At 34.6% G+C, this 13,502-nt stretch overlaps 1 protein-coding gene across 1 annotated transcript in view; it reads left to right on the top strand.

Annotated features, from left to right (window-relative positions):
* Positions 1–990: 990 nt before the first annotated feature.
* Positions 991–13,502, top strand: part of LOC107102532 (complement C4-B-like) — a 26,219-nt gene continuing 13,707 nt past the window's right edge. Inside the window, exons 1-25 of the mRNA XM_015401876.1 lie at positions 991–1,168; positions 1,431–1,617; positions 1,701–1,866; positions 1,942–2,012; positions 2,617–2,705; positions 2,792–2,874; positions 2,988–3,075; positions 3,503–3,605; positions 3,688–3,820; positions 4,791–4,903; positions 4,989–5,147; positions 5,224–5,391; positions 8,113–8,304; positions 8,576–8,719; positions 8,801–8,924; positions 9,625–9,696; positions 9,783–9,998; positions 10,102–10,210; positions 10,442–10,512; positions 10,600–10,739; positions 10,845–11,060; positions 11,163–11,214; positions 11,298–11,387; positions 11,465–11,671; positions 12,304–12,379. Of these exons, the coding sequence (XP_015257362.1) occupies positions 1,104–1,168; positions 1,431–1,617; positions 1,701–1,866; positions 1,942–2,012; positions 2,617–2,705; positions 2,792–2,874; positions 2,988–3,075; positions 3,503–3,605; positions 3,688–3,820; positions 4,791–4,903; positions 4,989–5,147; positions 5,224–5,391; positions 8,113–8,304; positions 8,576–8,719; positions 8,801–8,924; positions 9,625–9,696; positions 9,783–9,998; positions 10,102–10,210; positions 10,442–10,512; positions 10,600–10,739; positions 10,845–11,060; positions 11,163–11,214; positions 11,298–11,387; positions 11,465–11,671; positions 12,304–12,379 (3,134 nt within the window). The 5' untranslated portion in view covers positions 991–1,103. The remainder of the gene's footprint in view (positions 1,169–1,430; positions 1,618–1,700; positions 1,867–1,941; positions 2,013–2,616; positions 2,706–2,791; positions 2,875–2,987; positions 3,076–3,502; positions 3,606–3,687; positions 3,821–4,790; positions 4,904–4,988; positions 5,148–5,223; positions 5,392–8,112; positions 8,305–8,575; positions 8,720–8,800; positions 8,925–9,624; positions 9,697–9,782; positions 9,999–10,101; positions 10,211–10,441; positions 10,513–10,599; positions 10,740–10,844; positions 11,061–11,162; positions 11,215–11,297; positions 11,388–11,464; positions 11,672–12,303; positions 12,380–13,502) is intronic.

Below are 13,502 nucleotides of genomic sequence, written 5' to 3' on the forward strand. Positions count from 1 at the left end.
TCAAAAAAAATACTAATATTAAAGATGAAAGCTTCTGGATTCTTGAGAAATTCAAGTGGTAAAGATATTTTTTCTAGATAGCATAATGTCAACAAAGTATTTAGGGCAGAGCAAAAAAAACATACAAAACTAAAAAACTAAACAAGGCAAATGCTTTATGTGAGTATGGATTTTACATTTTCTCCAGCCAGCCAAACAAAAGCAAGTTAGTTTGATTTGTGTATTCTACATAATTCTTATGAGAGTCTCTGCATACATGGTTGTCTCTGTGTACACTATTATGTTTCCTTGATAGTGGGCTTGAGAAGTGTACAGACCGTTCACAAATGTTTCACATTGACCTCTGCAGATAAACAAGCTGGTGTAGATGATTAAAAAGATATGTAAAGAGCGTGTACAGAGGTCTGCAAAATAGTAAAAACTTACAAAACTTACATAGCATGAATGATTAGTGTAAAGCATTTTGCTAGCTTTAAGTTCAACAACTGTAAGTAGTTAACATTTTGGACAGATTTTTTCTGGAGCCCTGTTTAAACACAATTTTGTTTAGTCATGCACTAAAATAGAGAGCACTTGATTTCTGGTAAATCACATGATTTTGGGGAAATTTGGCTCACTTGCAATGACCAATGAGAAGAGAGTTACACATTGTGAAACCTAAGAAAACACTTTCCCCACCGTGAGCCAAACAGTGAAACAAACAATTTTAAAGCCAAGTTAAAAGAATCCCATCTCTTAAGCTCTTGCAACTTGTGCTTCAATCTGATTTATATTTTTACTCTTCTTGATATATAAATTATTATAGGCACAAATGCTTAAATACATTTTCTGGTATTAAGAATGCTGTATGATTATTTTTCTCCATCACATAACATTTTATAACCTTTTAAATGATTTTGTTGCCTTTTAACACATCTAATGAAGAACAGACTGCTATCTGGTGATTGCTTTTCTCCAAAAGACCTCACTAAGTTGTCTCAGCAGTGAAAAACAAACTGGGAACAATGTCAGGTGCAGTGATTGAGAAATAAAGGGGTGGGAGCCTTATAAAACAACAATTTGGGGGAGCAGGCAAACAAAGGCAGAGTAACAGAGACAGCAAAATGAAGTGCTGTCTGGTTTTCGTGCTTCTTCTCCTTTCAGCTCTGAAGGAGACATTGGGCGAAAGGTAAATAAACAGATATCTATTGTTTATGCAATGTCTAACAACTTTTTGTCATGCATGTGGACAACATTAATTAGTGTGGCTAAATTTATTTCGCTAATCATTCCAAAAACTTTTTTCCCCCAAATTATTGTATATAAACTAACTATTATAAAATGCAAAATACATGGCACAACAGTTTATAAGCATGCATTTAATTTAGTAAAATGTTAAGCATGCCACTTAAGGATAGAATACAATCTGAACATTGTCAATTTGTGTACAGAGTCTTCATCACAGCCCCAAATGTCTTTCACCTCGGTGTCAAAGAGAAGGTGCTTGTCCAGGTTGGAGGTCAATACCTAAACAAACGGTTCAAAGTATACCTGGAAAGCCAGTATGGGGCTCTCGTGTCTGAACAGGAAACTGCAATGTGTCGCACAGAAGATAAACCAGACACAGTTGAGCTAATGGTATAAAAGTTCCTTTGTACAGAATGTAATCTGAAAACTAACATACATTTTATTTACTGTCTTTCTTACCTGCATGTTCACAGATAGACAGAGACCAATGGTCAAAAATTGGTAAAATACCTTATCTCCATCTTGTGGCGGAAATCCCTAATGAAAGACAGAGGACAATAACAAAGGTGCTGGTTTCAAAACACAGGGGATATATCTTCATACAGACTGATCAGCCAATGTATAACCCAACACAGAAAGGTAAAAGCTATATGCCAATTTTCCTAACAATTTACAATACAGTAGAATTAAACATTCTTTGTTATTTTATTGTAGTGAATTACAGGATCTTCACACTTAACCACATGTTAAGGCCACATGAGGAATCTGTGTTGATATCAGTGTTTGTGAGTAGATTTTTTTCACTCCTATTAAAGGTCCCAAAATAGTGTACATTTGAAAATAAAATCTTAACAGTGAGGACCTCGGAGCATGTTTGTAGCATCTGTGCAGGAATATTTCTCTCAGATTAGGCAGACAGCCTTTACTGAAAATTGTCTTATTAAGCCCTCTTCTAAATGAGTTGTTTTGGCTTTCCACACCCCCATCCTCCTGAAGGCCATGTCCCCACAACCTGCTACCATGACAACCAGTCAGTGTTCGCAAAGATAGCCTCGAAGCATGGAATAATGCATAAAATGAAGCCTGTAGCTGTCTCTCTGTTGCTGCAAGAGACAGACTGCTTTGGGCAGCTTATCTCCCCTTATGACATCATAAAGGACATGGTTTTCAAATAGAACATCTTAATTAACATTAGCTGAGAGGTGGAGAAATGCAGTGAGCGAGGGCAAAGTTTTTTTCATTTTTGGATCCCATACACAGGCTTCAGGACACGTTACCTTTCTAAAATATTTATAAAGTGAATTTTTCTTAATATGGGAATTTTGATGTTCAGAACAGATTTTACAAAACAATTTAATGTGCAATATTCATTTCTTTGGTTTTAAACAGAATGCTGCTGGAAACAAAATAATGAACTCCTTGAGGACTGCAGCTGGAGGGATTTTCCAAGGCAATTTCCCAATACCAAGTGCATCTGAGTATGTTAAAGGAGTTTTGCTTTACATTGTGACTAACATCAAAATATAACCAACAGCAGTTATTAGAGATTTTTTTCTTGATATAGAATGGGAACTTTCAAGATCACAGCACACTATGAGGGTGATGAAGCAAATGCAGCTGTACGAGAGTTCAAAGTCCAAAAGTTTGGTAGGACAAATCGGATTTAAGATGTTGATTTTTTTGCTCAAATCATCCAAAATGTTCTGTTATCTTTTAAAATATATCCATACAAACCTGCCTTATTTTCCTCCTGTTTATAGTTTTACCAAGTTTTGAAGTAAGAATTGAAGCAGAGCGGCATTACATATTGTTGAATGATCAACAGTTTGACTTCACCATTTCAGCAATGTAAGTGTGAATCATCTTACTTGATTTCAAGGTTAACTTTCAAAATCAAAATGATTTTTTAACAAATAATTTTGTACCCCAGTATGGTACTTAGGATCTCTTTTACAAAGGAATCTTTTACTTAGGATCTCCTTTGACAAATATTTTTGAAAGGCCTTCAAGATTACTTTAAGTCAATTTGCATATTTAGAGTTTCAGTTGTAATCTGCAAAGAATTGAGTACCAACTTTTCAGGTTTCTTTTAGTATTTGTCCAGTTACTCTGAAAATCAACACAGATTTAACTTTCTGCTAAAAGCATATTGTAAATAAAATAAGAGTACTTGAAACCGAAATCTACCGGCGATATGAATAAATTTTGTTCTTCTGGGGATGCATTTTGTCTACATCCAGACATTTTCCTGCTTTTTTTTTTTTTTTTTTTTTAGGTATTCATATGGTGAAGAAGTCAAAGGTGGCTACCACTGCAAGTTTGGTGTTAAGAAGAATGGTGAACTGCAGATTATTAGTGGTCTGAAGCTGACTGGTTCGGTACGAGATAACTTTGTTTGCTGGCTTTTGTTTGGATCCTTCAGGTGTTGCAAAATTACAAAAAACCTTATATTTTTTTCAGGTTCTGAATGGAAGAGCAACAGCCACTCTTAAGTTAAAAGACATTGACTGGAAACAGCTGGACTCCTCCCTCACTGAATTACAGAAAAGTGGATCTCAACTTTACATAGGAGTTTTTGTCACCAACATTCAAAGTAAAAGCACTCTTAATATCCTACTTTTGATATTCCTTCTACCTGGTAAAGACTTAGCAATTCTACTTAAAAAAGTAAAGAACTAGTTTAAAGGTAGTGATTATTATATGCAAAACAAAAAATAATCTTTTCTGTAGTATTTCTTAAATCACAAAGACACGAAACTCAATCTTGTTCTAATACCACTTCAACCATTCGAGACAGACTTAGACAAACTTTATATCTTGTACATATACAGAGTGTATACAGTCTGAAATTTCGATGTATACAGCTTTTCAAAAGTGAATGAGCAGCTTACAAAAGTGAAATTAACTTTACCATTTATAAAGTGCAACTGTGATCAGAATGTAAACAGTGTAGGAGAAAAGGAAAACCAGTTGGTTGTTTTACAAATATTGTAGTTTGTTAATATCGATGATAATATGTTATCATAACTCAAATGTTACCTATGGAGTACCACAGGGTTCAGTGTTCGGGCCATATTTTCTTTACTATATAATTACTTCAAATAGGTACAATTATTAGACAACATGAGATATATATAACTACTATTATGCTGATGATGCTCAACTGTTTTGTCCTTATTTTTCTTGTTGAATTTTACCAATTAGAGACAAAATACTATCACAGAAAATCTGCCAAGAGGTACACTTTTTTTCACACAAGGCTAATCCATTTTGGTTCATTTTAAATGATTAATGAATTGTGAAACTGTGGAAATTGTTGCATCTTTAGAAAAGTTAAGATTGGGATAATTTTTTAGGATCTTGGTATAGCCCAGAGCTTTCTATCATGGTTGATTCTTGAATAAGTGGAGGGACAGTATTGTCTTCATCAAGACTACATTTATTATTTAAGCTGTAGATCTATTTAACTTTTTTCTGATTTAAGTTGTTTATACACTAAAAATATCAGCCTTTATATTACCACAATATCTTAGTCATATGACTTTCTCCATTTATTCTTTAAGGTGGTGAAGTACAACAGGGAGACATTTACCTTCCCATCTTGTCACATAAATACAACATAGATCTGTCTCGAACTCGTTCACATTTTATTCCTGGTGTTCCACTAGATGTTGTGGTAAGTCAGAGTGCAATCTTTTTTGTGTTTTTTTTTTTCTTCCCTTTGTTCGCTTATAATAATTTTATACTATTTTGTATTGTAGGTTGTTGTTCGTCACCCTGACGGCACCCCAGCAGTTCGTGTCCCAGTAAATATATCTATAAGTGCATCTGAACAGCCGTTTCATCAAGGCACCACAGATCAGGATGGAGGATTGTTTCATACCTTTAATATTATCTCTACCTCTGAGATTACAGTTGATGTTAGTATTTACAATTTCAGTCGTATGTGTTTTACTGTGGTCCACTTTCAAATGCTTCAGCCTTTGACTCTTGCAGGTTTCAACAGATGGTCTTCAAAGGAGCAAACATCTAAAAGCCAGTTCATCCAAACGAGGAAGTTACCTTTACATATCAATTACCAACAAAGTTTACAATATGGATGAATCATTATCTGTAACATTTAACACTATCAATGGACCAAGCAATGGATATATATATTACCTGGTAAGTATAAGCAATATAAATCAGATACTGAAATCAGATACTGAAAAAACACACATTTCTATGTGAAAAGGAAATGAATTCAGACTAATGTCCTTTTTTATTTCACCAACTTCATTATTGTTTACAAAAAATTAACATAACGGGCAAGACTGTTTTGAAAGAAGTAACATGTGCAACTTTAATATATTTATTACCCACCCCTTTACGGTGGTAAATATGTTATTTAATCTGATATTATTTGGACTGTCATATATTGTGTATGAACACATGCCCTTCTGGCTGTGTGTAAGAAAAACAAATGAAAGTGCACGTATATGGCATACATTCATCACAACTTCCATTCAAAATATGAGTTTATTAACAAAAATACCTCAGCTGCAAATCAAACATGTTTCAGTTAAAAACTCTTGATTAAATTACTAAAAACTAGGGAAACTCAACTTAACTAATCTACTATGGGGAAGGAAAAACGTGGTTGAAACCCATAATCAATGAGAAGATGCAATAATGTCAAAGTTTAGTATGGATTTTATGTTTGGGAACCAAAGTTTATTTTGGAGAATTTGGGATGTAATCAAATTAGCTTCTGACTAATTAAGAGCAGTTGGAATGTTTTCAAACCAATTCACAATGCAAATCAATGACTTGAATTAAATATTGTTAGGCCTTTGTCCCTTTGTCCCACGTGCTACAAACCAAGGAAAAGGCTTCTTTAGGAGACTTTAACCTCCAGTCTGGGTCTGTAAGTTCTGAAGCTCAGAGAAAAATTTCGTAAACATTCTGTTTTGCTGCAATTAAGTTATGAAATGTCAACCATCATGATTTAGCCTTGGTGATTCTGGAGATGTGGGTCTTGGGCAAAGCACCATGAGCTTGTCTCATCCAATTTGAACCCCAGGCAGCTTCATGGAAAGAGACAGAAATCCTGTGTGCTGTGTGTTTTTGTCGTCAACACAGTGATGGGGAACATTTCTGCAGGAGGTGTCTTGTAGACTGAGTTGGGGGACGTTTTTTAGAAACTTTAAGAGATTATTAACATGGTTTATGATCCAACAAATACTTGTTCTTGGAGTGCATTAAGTGTCTTATGCCTGTAAACAATTTGGGAAAGTACACATGCTTAAATCAAAGCTTTGTAAATTTGTGAAGTTTGATAAGTTCACATTTGACTTCGATCAGAACAGTAGGACCATGTATTCAAGGAAGAAATCCAGTCGGTCAGGCAAACAGATCAGAACAGAGACAGGCAGGCTCAGAGGTCCAGTTAAAGAAACCGGTCAGGGTCAGGCAATCAGAAACACTCAGGTATGCTAGAGAACTCTCCCCCAAGACTTGAGGGCTCTTACCAAAGGCTTGAAATGCTTGAAGGCTGGTGAAACAGAGGCTGAAGCAGGTGGATCAGATGAAAGGTAATGAGTACTGGGCAGAGATAGGCCGGTGGAGGAAGTCATCAGTCCCAAGATCATCAGAAAAATCGAGGTCATCAGCCGATGACCTTAATTCTTGTCCTCCTTGGACAAACATGTGGATCCAAGGTGCGTCCACTGGGTGAGTTTTACATCAGAAAATGATGCAAAGCCCACCATCAAAGGAATCCCCAGCAGTGTATACATGTTTTATGAAGAAACGAATCATGTCTTTCAGTCTGAACACTTTAGCATACTCAACTTTTAGTAACATATTTGGATATTTTTGAAAATACCAAAGCCAACACCTCATAAGGCATATTTCAACCAAGTTTTGTTTTTTACTAAAAACATATCAAATTGAAAATATTTATATCATGCTGATGGGATATCATATTAGCAAATTGTAACAATTTACAATTTCACAAAAGACAGTTGTTATGTTTTGCAAGCTTTTTGTTTAAGTTAGACAATGCTAATTTTTCTATGTGGACAGTATTAAGTCTGTCGGATGTGTAAATTCATGAAATCTGTTGTGAACTGTCACTTCAGTCTATATTTGCCAAAAAGGGGGTACATTTTAGGCTTGTTTCAGACTGTCAGCTGTACAATGGCACTAAAGTTTGCTTCTGAATTTTATAGTATCTTGAGATAATCAAAACAGACTCAATTATCACAACGTATTCACAACCACAGACTCTCTTGAGGAAGTTTCTTAGTTGACAAAAAGTGCCCAGCATTATTGTAAAATTTACAGATATTCTACAGAATATTTTTTTCCCACTATTATGTAAGTTTTCAGTTGAAGTTGTTTTTACCTGCTAAAATGAATGAAAATCAACTTTACACTTGACAATGTTAACAACAAATGAGAATCTATTACGGTACTATAAATAAGTGCACTGTATAGTGAACTAATTTTAAAAAGTCAGGTAAGAGGTAAAGATAAGAGCGGATAATATTGGCCTTAAAGTTTAGTAGGTATCAAGAAATTATTTTTTCAAGATTTTTTTCTCATTATTATTATTTTGATATGGTTGAAAGTTGAATACTAATGGAAATGACAAATGGTGTATGACCTATAGCCTTCCAGCACATTTGTCTTGGTGGCCTAAGAAAAAACCTGCACTGTACCTCAAACTCATAGAATGTCTATATGCAGATTCAACACTGAAATAATTTGTGGCAGCAAGGAAGCCAACAAAGTTATTCAGTTACAACAGTTCCATAAGAAAGAATTGAGTCAAAATTCGAAGAGTTGAGATAATGGAGACAAACTAGTGATGAATAATAACTTTGCTTTCATGTCTTGCAGGTTTTGAGCCGTGGAACGATAATAGAAAATGGTTCACTTCCCATTGGTATATCAGTTAAACATAATTTGAGAATAACAGCTAATATGGTTCCAGCCTTCCGCCTAATTGGCTACTATCACAGCAAAAATGACGACATCATAGCAGACTCTGTGTGGGTCGATGTCAGGGATGAATGTGAGATAAAGGTCACGGTGAGTAAACAGAGCAGATAAGTGTTATTGGGAAACCCCCAAAAAAAAAAATTCAGTTCATTTGATGATGTCCTAAGGGTGGACTGTTCTTATATTATTTGTGAGAGCTATGGCTGAAAGGTATTTTTTTGGAAGTCAAAAAAATGTATTCTTAATTTGACTTTATATATAAAGTACATGCGTGTATAACACAGCTCATATAAGATTTGTTTTTAATAAGGTTAAATGAAAATTAATACATAAAATATTTTTTGAATATTTTCTCACTTAGGTTCAACACAAAGGACAGGCTAGGCCAGGAATACAAACTGAACTGGAATTGGATTTACATAGGCAGACAGCTACAGTGGCTTTGCTGGCTGTGGATAAGGCTTTCTATGGTCTCAAAGCTGATAATAAATTGACACCCAAACAGGTAATAAACATCTTTTAGTGATGTTCTAATCATAGGACATTTTAGAAATAGCAATCAGAACTAGTTTCCTTGTATTTGCAGGTATTTTCTACAATGGCCTCATATGACCTCGGCTGTGCATACAGTGGAGGATCTGACCCAGAAGCAGTGCTCCTAGATGCGGGCCTTGCTTTTGCTTCTCAGTCTGTGCAAAAATGGAGGACAAGTAAGAAAGAAATCTATCAAGCAAAGTTTTATATGTAACTGAATATTCAAGTGTGGTACTGTACAAGTTCAGAACAATACTCAATTTCTGAGTTTCAGAACTTGGTTTCCAAAATAACAATGAAGTATTCCTTAACATTCACTTTAGAAACTTACTTTTGGCATAATAAGACATTAAAAGGTACCATAATTCTCTTCCCCGCCGGTTTAATAATTTTATTTATTAGTATGACACCATGCAGATATTTTGCATCTCGAAGACTTAAGGTTTTTCTATTAATTTGGTGGCACGAACAATATACAACACAACACAACGAATATATTCATTATTTATTGCTTTTGTTAGTTTCAAATTATTCCTGTGACCATTTTTAATCTTCTTTAATTAATCAAGGGGTATAGACTATTTTGTCCTTGTTTGTTTAGGTTTTTACGCATTGGTGGTATTGCTGCATCTACACTTCAAACCCAATACTTAAATTTCTCAGGGAATGGGGGTGGGGATAGAGTTTCTTCTAAACACACTAAACACCTCAGTTGTGAAAAATCAGATTTGGATGGCTCTGATATTAAGCTGAAAAAGCTTGAACTACCTATTTGATGAAGTGCTCATCATTGTTTTGCTTTATCAAAAATGTAACAAGTTATCTGCTGCATCACTTGATGTACTGAAATTCTTTCAATCTATACTTCATATGCAGGTATAACGTGTGAGTCACAAAATGTGAGACCAAGGCGTTCAGTGGACCTCAATGAGGAAAAAATTAAATTGAGTAAGATTTTAGACCTGTATTTCCTTTGAATAAAACATCTATAAAGAAAAAAAAAATGAAAACGCATGTTTTTTTTTCTCTTCTAGAATTAGAGTTTCAAGATGCTGACCTCCAAATCTGTTGTACTCATGCATTTTCTCGTATCCCAATGAGAGAAAGTACATGTCGAAAAAGATCAGACAGGGTCCGTCTGGTGAAAGGAAATCAGACATGTGCGGATGCTTTCCTAAAGTGCTGCCTTGCAGCAGAGAAACTGAGACAGAGAAAGATGATAGAGGATTCTCAGAGCCAACTTGGAAGAAGTAAGATTATACACATTAACAATATTTCTATTGACTTAACTCGGTATTTCCCAAATATAGTTAAAGTTGTTTATATAACTAATGCATGTTTTCTTTCCGTTAGCTGCAATTACCGATCTAATGGAGGATTATTTTTTCAGAACTGAGAAAATGAGAAAATTTTTTCCTCCAAGCTTTGAGTTTAAGCATTTTTTGGTAAATGACAAAAAAAGGTAAGAAGTTATCAATTAGAATGTGGTGATATTTATAATGGCTGGATCATACTGTTGCACTCTGCCACAGCAAGCATAGAAAAATGTAACAGTTTGACTCTCTTTATTCAGTGCAAAATATATATCCAAACTGATTGACTTATGCAAATTGTGTTAAATAAAAATAGAAACAATTTTTCATACCAGTGTTAATATATTTTTTTTAAGTATACTTTGTTGAAAACATTTTAGGCATAATTTATTCCTCCCTGACTCCATCACCACTTGGGAAATTCAAGTTATCACACTATCTCCAGAAACAGGTGAAACTACAGAATGCAAAAGGAAGACTTTGTTTGAGAATAGCCTTTTAATAATGGCCAAATAAACTTGTGTTCTATTCCCTACAGGTCTGTGTGTAGTTAAGCCACTTGAGATCAGAGCATTTAAGGAGACATTTGTGTCGCTGAGGCTGCCGTACTCAGTGAAAAAGTTTGAGCAACTCTCAATTTCGCCTGTTATCTACAACTACGGTGAAAGAAACTTAACGGTAATCAAATTTTATAGAATAAGTAATTAAAAAAACATAAACTGTTTATTTCAAATATTCTAAACATGATTCATACTGCTTTGTTATTACGCCTGCATTGCACAGTTGGCAGTACATATGGAACAAGTTGAAGGACTTTGCTCTCCTGCTTCCACCACCACCAACTCCTACACTGAAATCACTGTTAAGAAGCACTCTTCCCAGCTGGTGTCCTTTTCAGTTGTCCCCATAAAAACTGGTCCATTACCAATTAAAATCCGCCTGTATGATATTGAACATGACAATGGAATAGATCAGCTACAAAAAACCTTAAAAGTACAGGTAAAAGACTTGGAGTTCTGTTCAAAATTGATTTCAAGAAGGAACACAAGGCAGTGATACATGCTGATAGAAATCTTATTTTTCTGATTCATTTTGATGAAGACTGAAGGACAGTTGGAGACAGAGGAAACAACGACTATGATCAAATTGGATGGTGAGTTTTGGTTATTCCTCATTGATTCTTGTTTGGCTGTTGTAAAAGTTTTCATTCTTAGGTTTATCTCTCTGTTATAACAGGACGGAGTTCAAAAATTATATATATTGATGGAGCTTTACCAGACGGCACAGTACCTGACTCGGGCTCAAATATATTAATTTCTATGCAAGGTAGGTTGCTGTTAGATTTAGACAGAGAACTGAAGTAAGAAACACAAATCTGATTCTTTCATCTCATTTATCAACAGATAACAGCTTTGGTGGTTCATATGTGAGGAATCTTCTTTCTCCAGAGAAAGTTTCAAAACTCATTGTACTACCGTATGGCTGTTTAGAACAAACGATGAAGAGATTAGCGCCAACAACTTTAGCTTTGCGCTACCTTGACTTGAGTGGCGGGTGGTTCAGTCTAAATTCTGTTGCTCGAGATAAGGCTCTTGATTACGTTGAACATGGTAAGAAAATGTCACAGATAATATTTGTTTGCTAAGTATTTAAATTTTCCATTAACAACATTTACAATAACATTTAAAAAGAATGTTAAAAAAAATCATAAGCATAATCATTGATGATATACAAAGAATTTTATTTCATTATTGTTATTATTTTCAACTTCTTCAGAGCTTCCCTTCTGATCAGTCTCAGGGTGTACATCATTCTGCTTGTTCATAAATGTGATCCAAAAAACTTCTGAGGCCTTTACAGAAATTATGCATTTATAATGAGATTGAAATTTAGACATAGGTGACTCTTGTAACTAATCATGTCACTTATATAAAGGAATGGATTTTAATTTGCATATCATAGTAAAGGGGGATGAATACAAATAAATGCCATAATCTTTTAGAAAAAGAAAAAAAGAAGAAAAACCTTAAGCTTCAGCCATGTATTAACTTATGTTACTCTTTTATCAAAAATGGAAAAAAAGGAAATACTCCTCCAGAAGTCTAAGCTTATAGCAGCATAACTATAGAGATAGCTCAGGATAACCTGAGCTATCTCTAACTATAAGCTTTATCAAAAAATAACATTTCAAAGGCTCTTATTTTTAACTCATGTGCTCCTTATGTGATGAAATCATTTTTAGGCTATATCAGAGTTTTATCATATAATAATTCCAATGGATCCTTTGGATCATGGACATCAGTGGCACCAAGTAACTGGTGAGTAAATATCTTAAATCCTTTCCATTTGTATAAAAGTTTCACATGTTTTGACCGTGATGAAATGAATAGTGTGTATATCAATTAAAAAAGAAAAAAGCTTGAATAGCTGCAATAGCATGACCTTGAACCTGTTTTTATTACATTTCAATGTTTAATCTTCTTTGGAAGTCCTTCAGTCTTGCGCTTTTTGACTTGTTAATACTACCCACTTAGGCCTCTCTAAAAATTTCCAGATTAATTAGACTAGGCATTAGTGCCCTTCTGAGTAAAGGTCATACACTCAAAACAAATATACTCTGCAACATGTCTTGTTCACAGACTCAAGTAACAGATAAAAAAGTTGCATTGACCTTCAGCTCTTTATCTTTAAGGCGTGATGTCAAAACTGGCAGAGATTGGCAGATCACATTTGAATCTGAATTGAAAAAAAAAAAAAAAAAACATACCATTAGTGCTATCTTACTGTATACTTTGATGTTTCATCACACCAAAACAACCAAAAAACTTTTTTCAAAGATTTAGCCAGACATGAAGGTATCCTCTAGAACAGGAGTCGGCAACCGGGGCTTCTGGGCCGTATGCTGCTCTTTAGCTACCCCTTTGCGGCTCCCTGGGGTTTTTTCAAAAATTTATGAAAATTTTTTTTTTTTTTCTTTTTGTTTATTTTATCAATATGGTGTGCAGGTCAAACAAACATTCAATATATTTTCCAATGCTTTACAAATTTGTATAATAAATAACTTTAAACAATAAATGCAAACATTTCTTTCAATGAAAAAAAGGCTATGATGCCTGCAACACAGGTTTCAGCATGGAACGATGCCAGGCAAACAGGAGGAAAACAGGAAGATAGCTGATAAGAAAGATGATTCAAAGAAGAATGGAGCGAATCATTTGCTTTCATTATCAATGTGGAAGGATTGCCTGCGTTTTTGCTTTGTAATGTAGAGGTTATCAAAAAAATAAAAAGAGTAATTTGGAAAGGCATTTCCAGGGAAGGCAAGCTAAATATGCAGCCAACCACCAAGTTTGGAGTGAGAGAAAAGGTGCGATTGCAGAACTTCTAGCTGAATTAGAGGAGAGCAAAGATAGATTTAAAGCTACAGTGTGTAATTTTCAG

The sequence above is a fragment of the Cyprinodon variegatus genome, unplaced genomic scaffold (assembly GCF_000732505.1).
Source record: "Cyprinodon variegatus isolate N-32 unplaced genomic scaffold, C_variegatus-1.0 Scaffold1271, whole genome shotgun sequence".
NCBI classification, from domain to species: domain Eukaryota; kingdom Metazoa; phylum Chordata; class Actinopteri; order Cyprinodontiformes; family Cyprinodontidae; genus Cyprinodon; species Cyprinodon variegatus.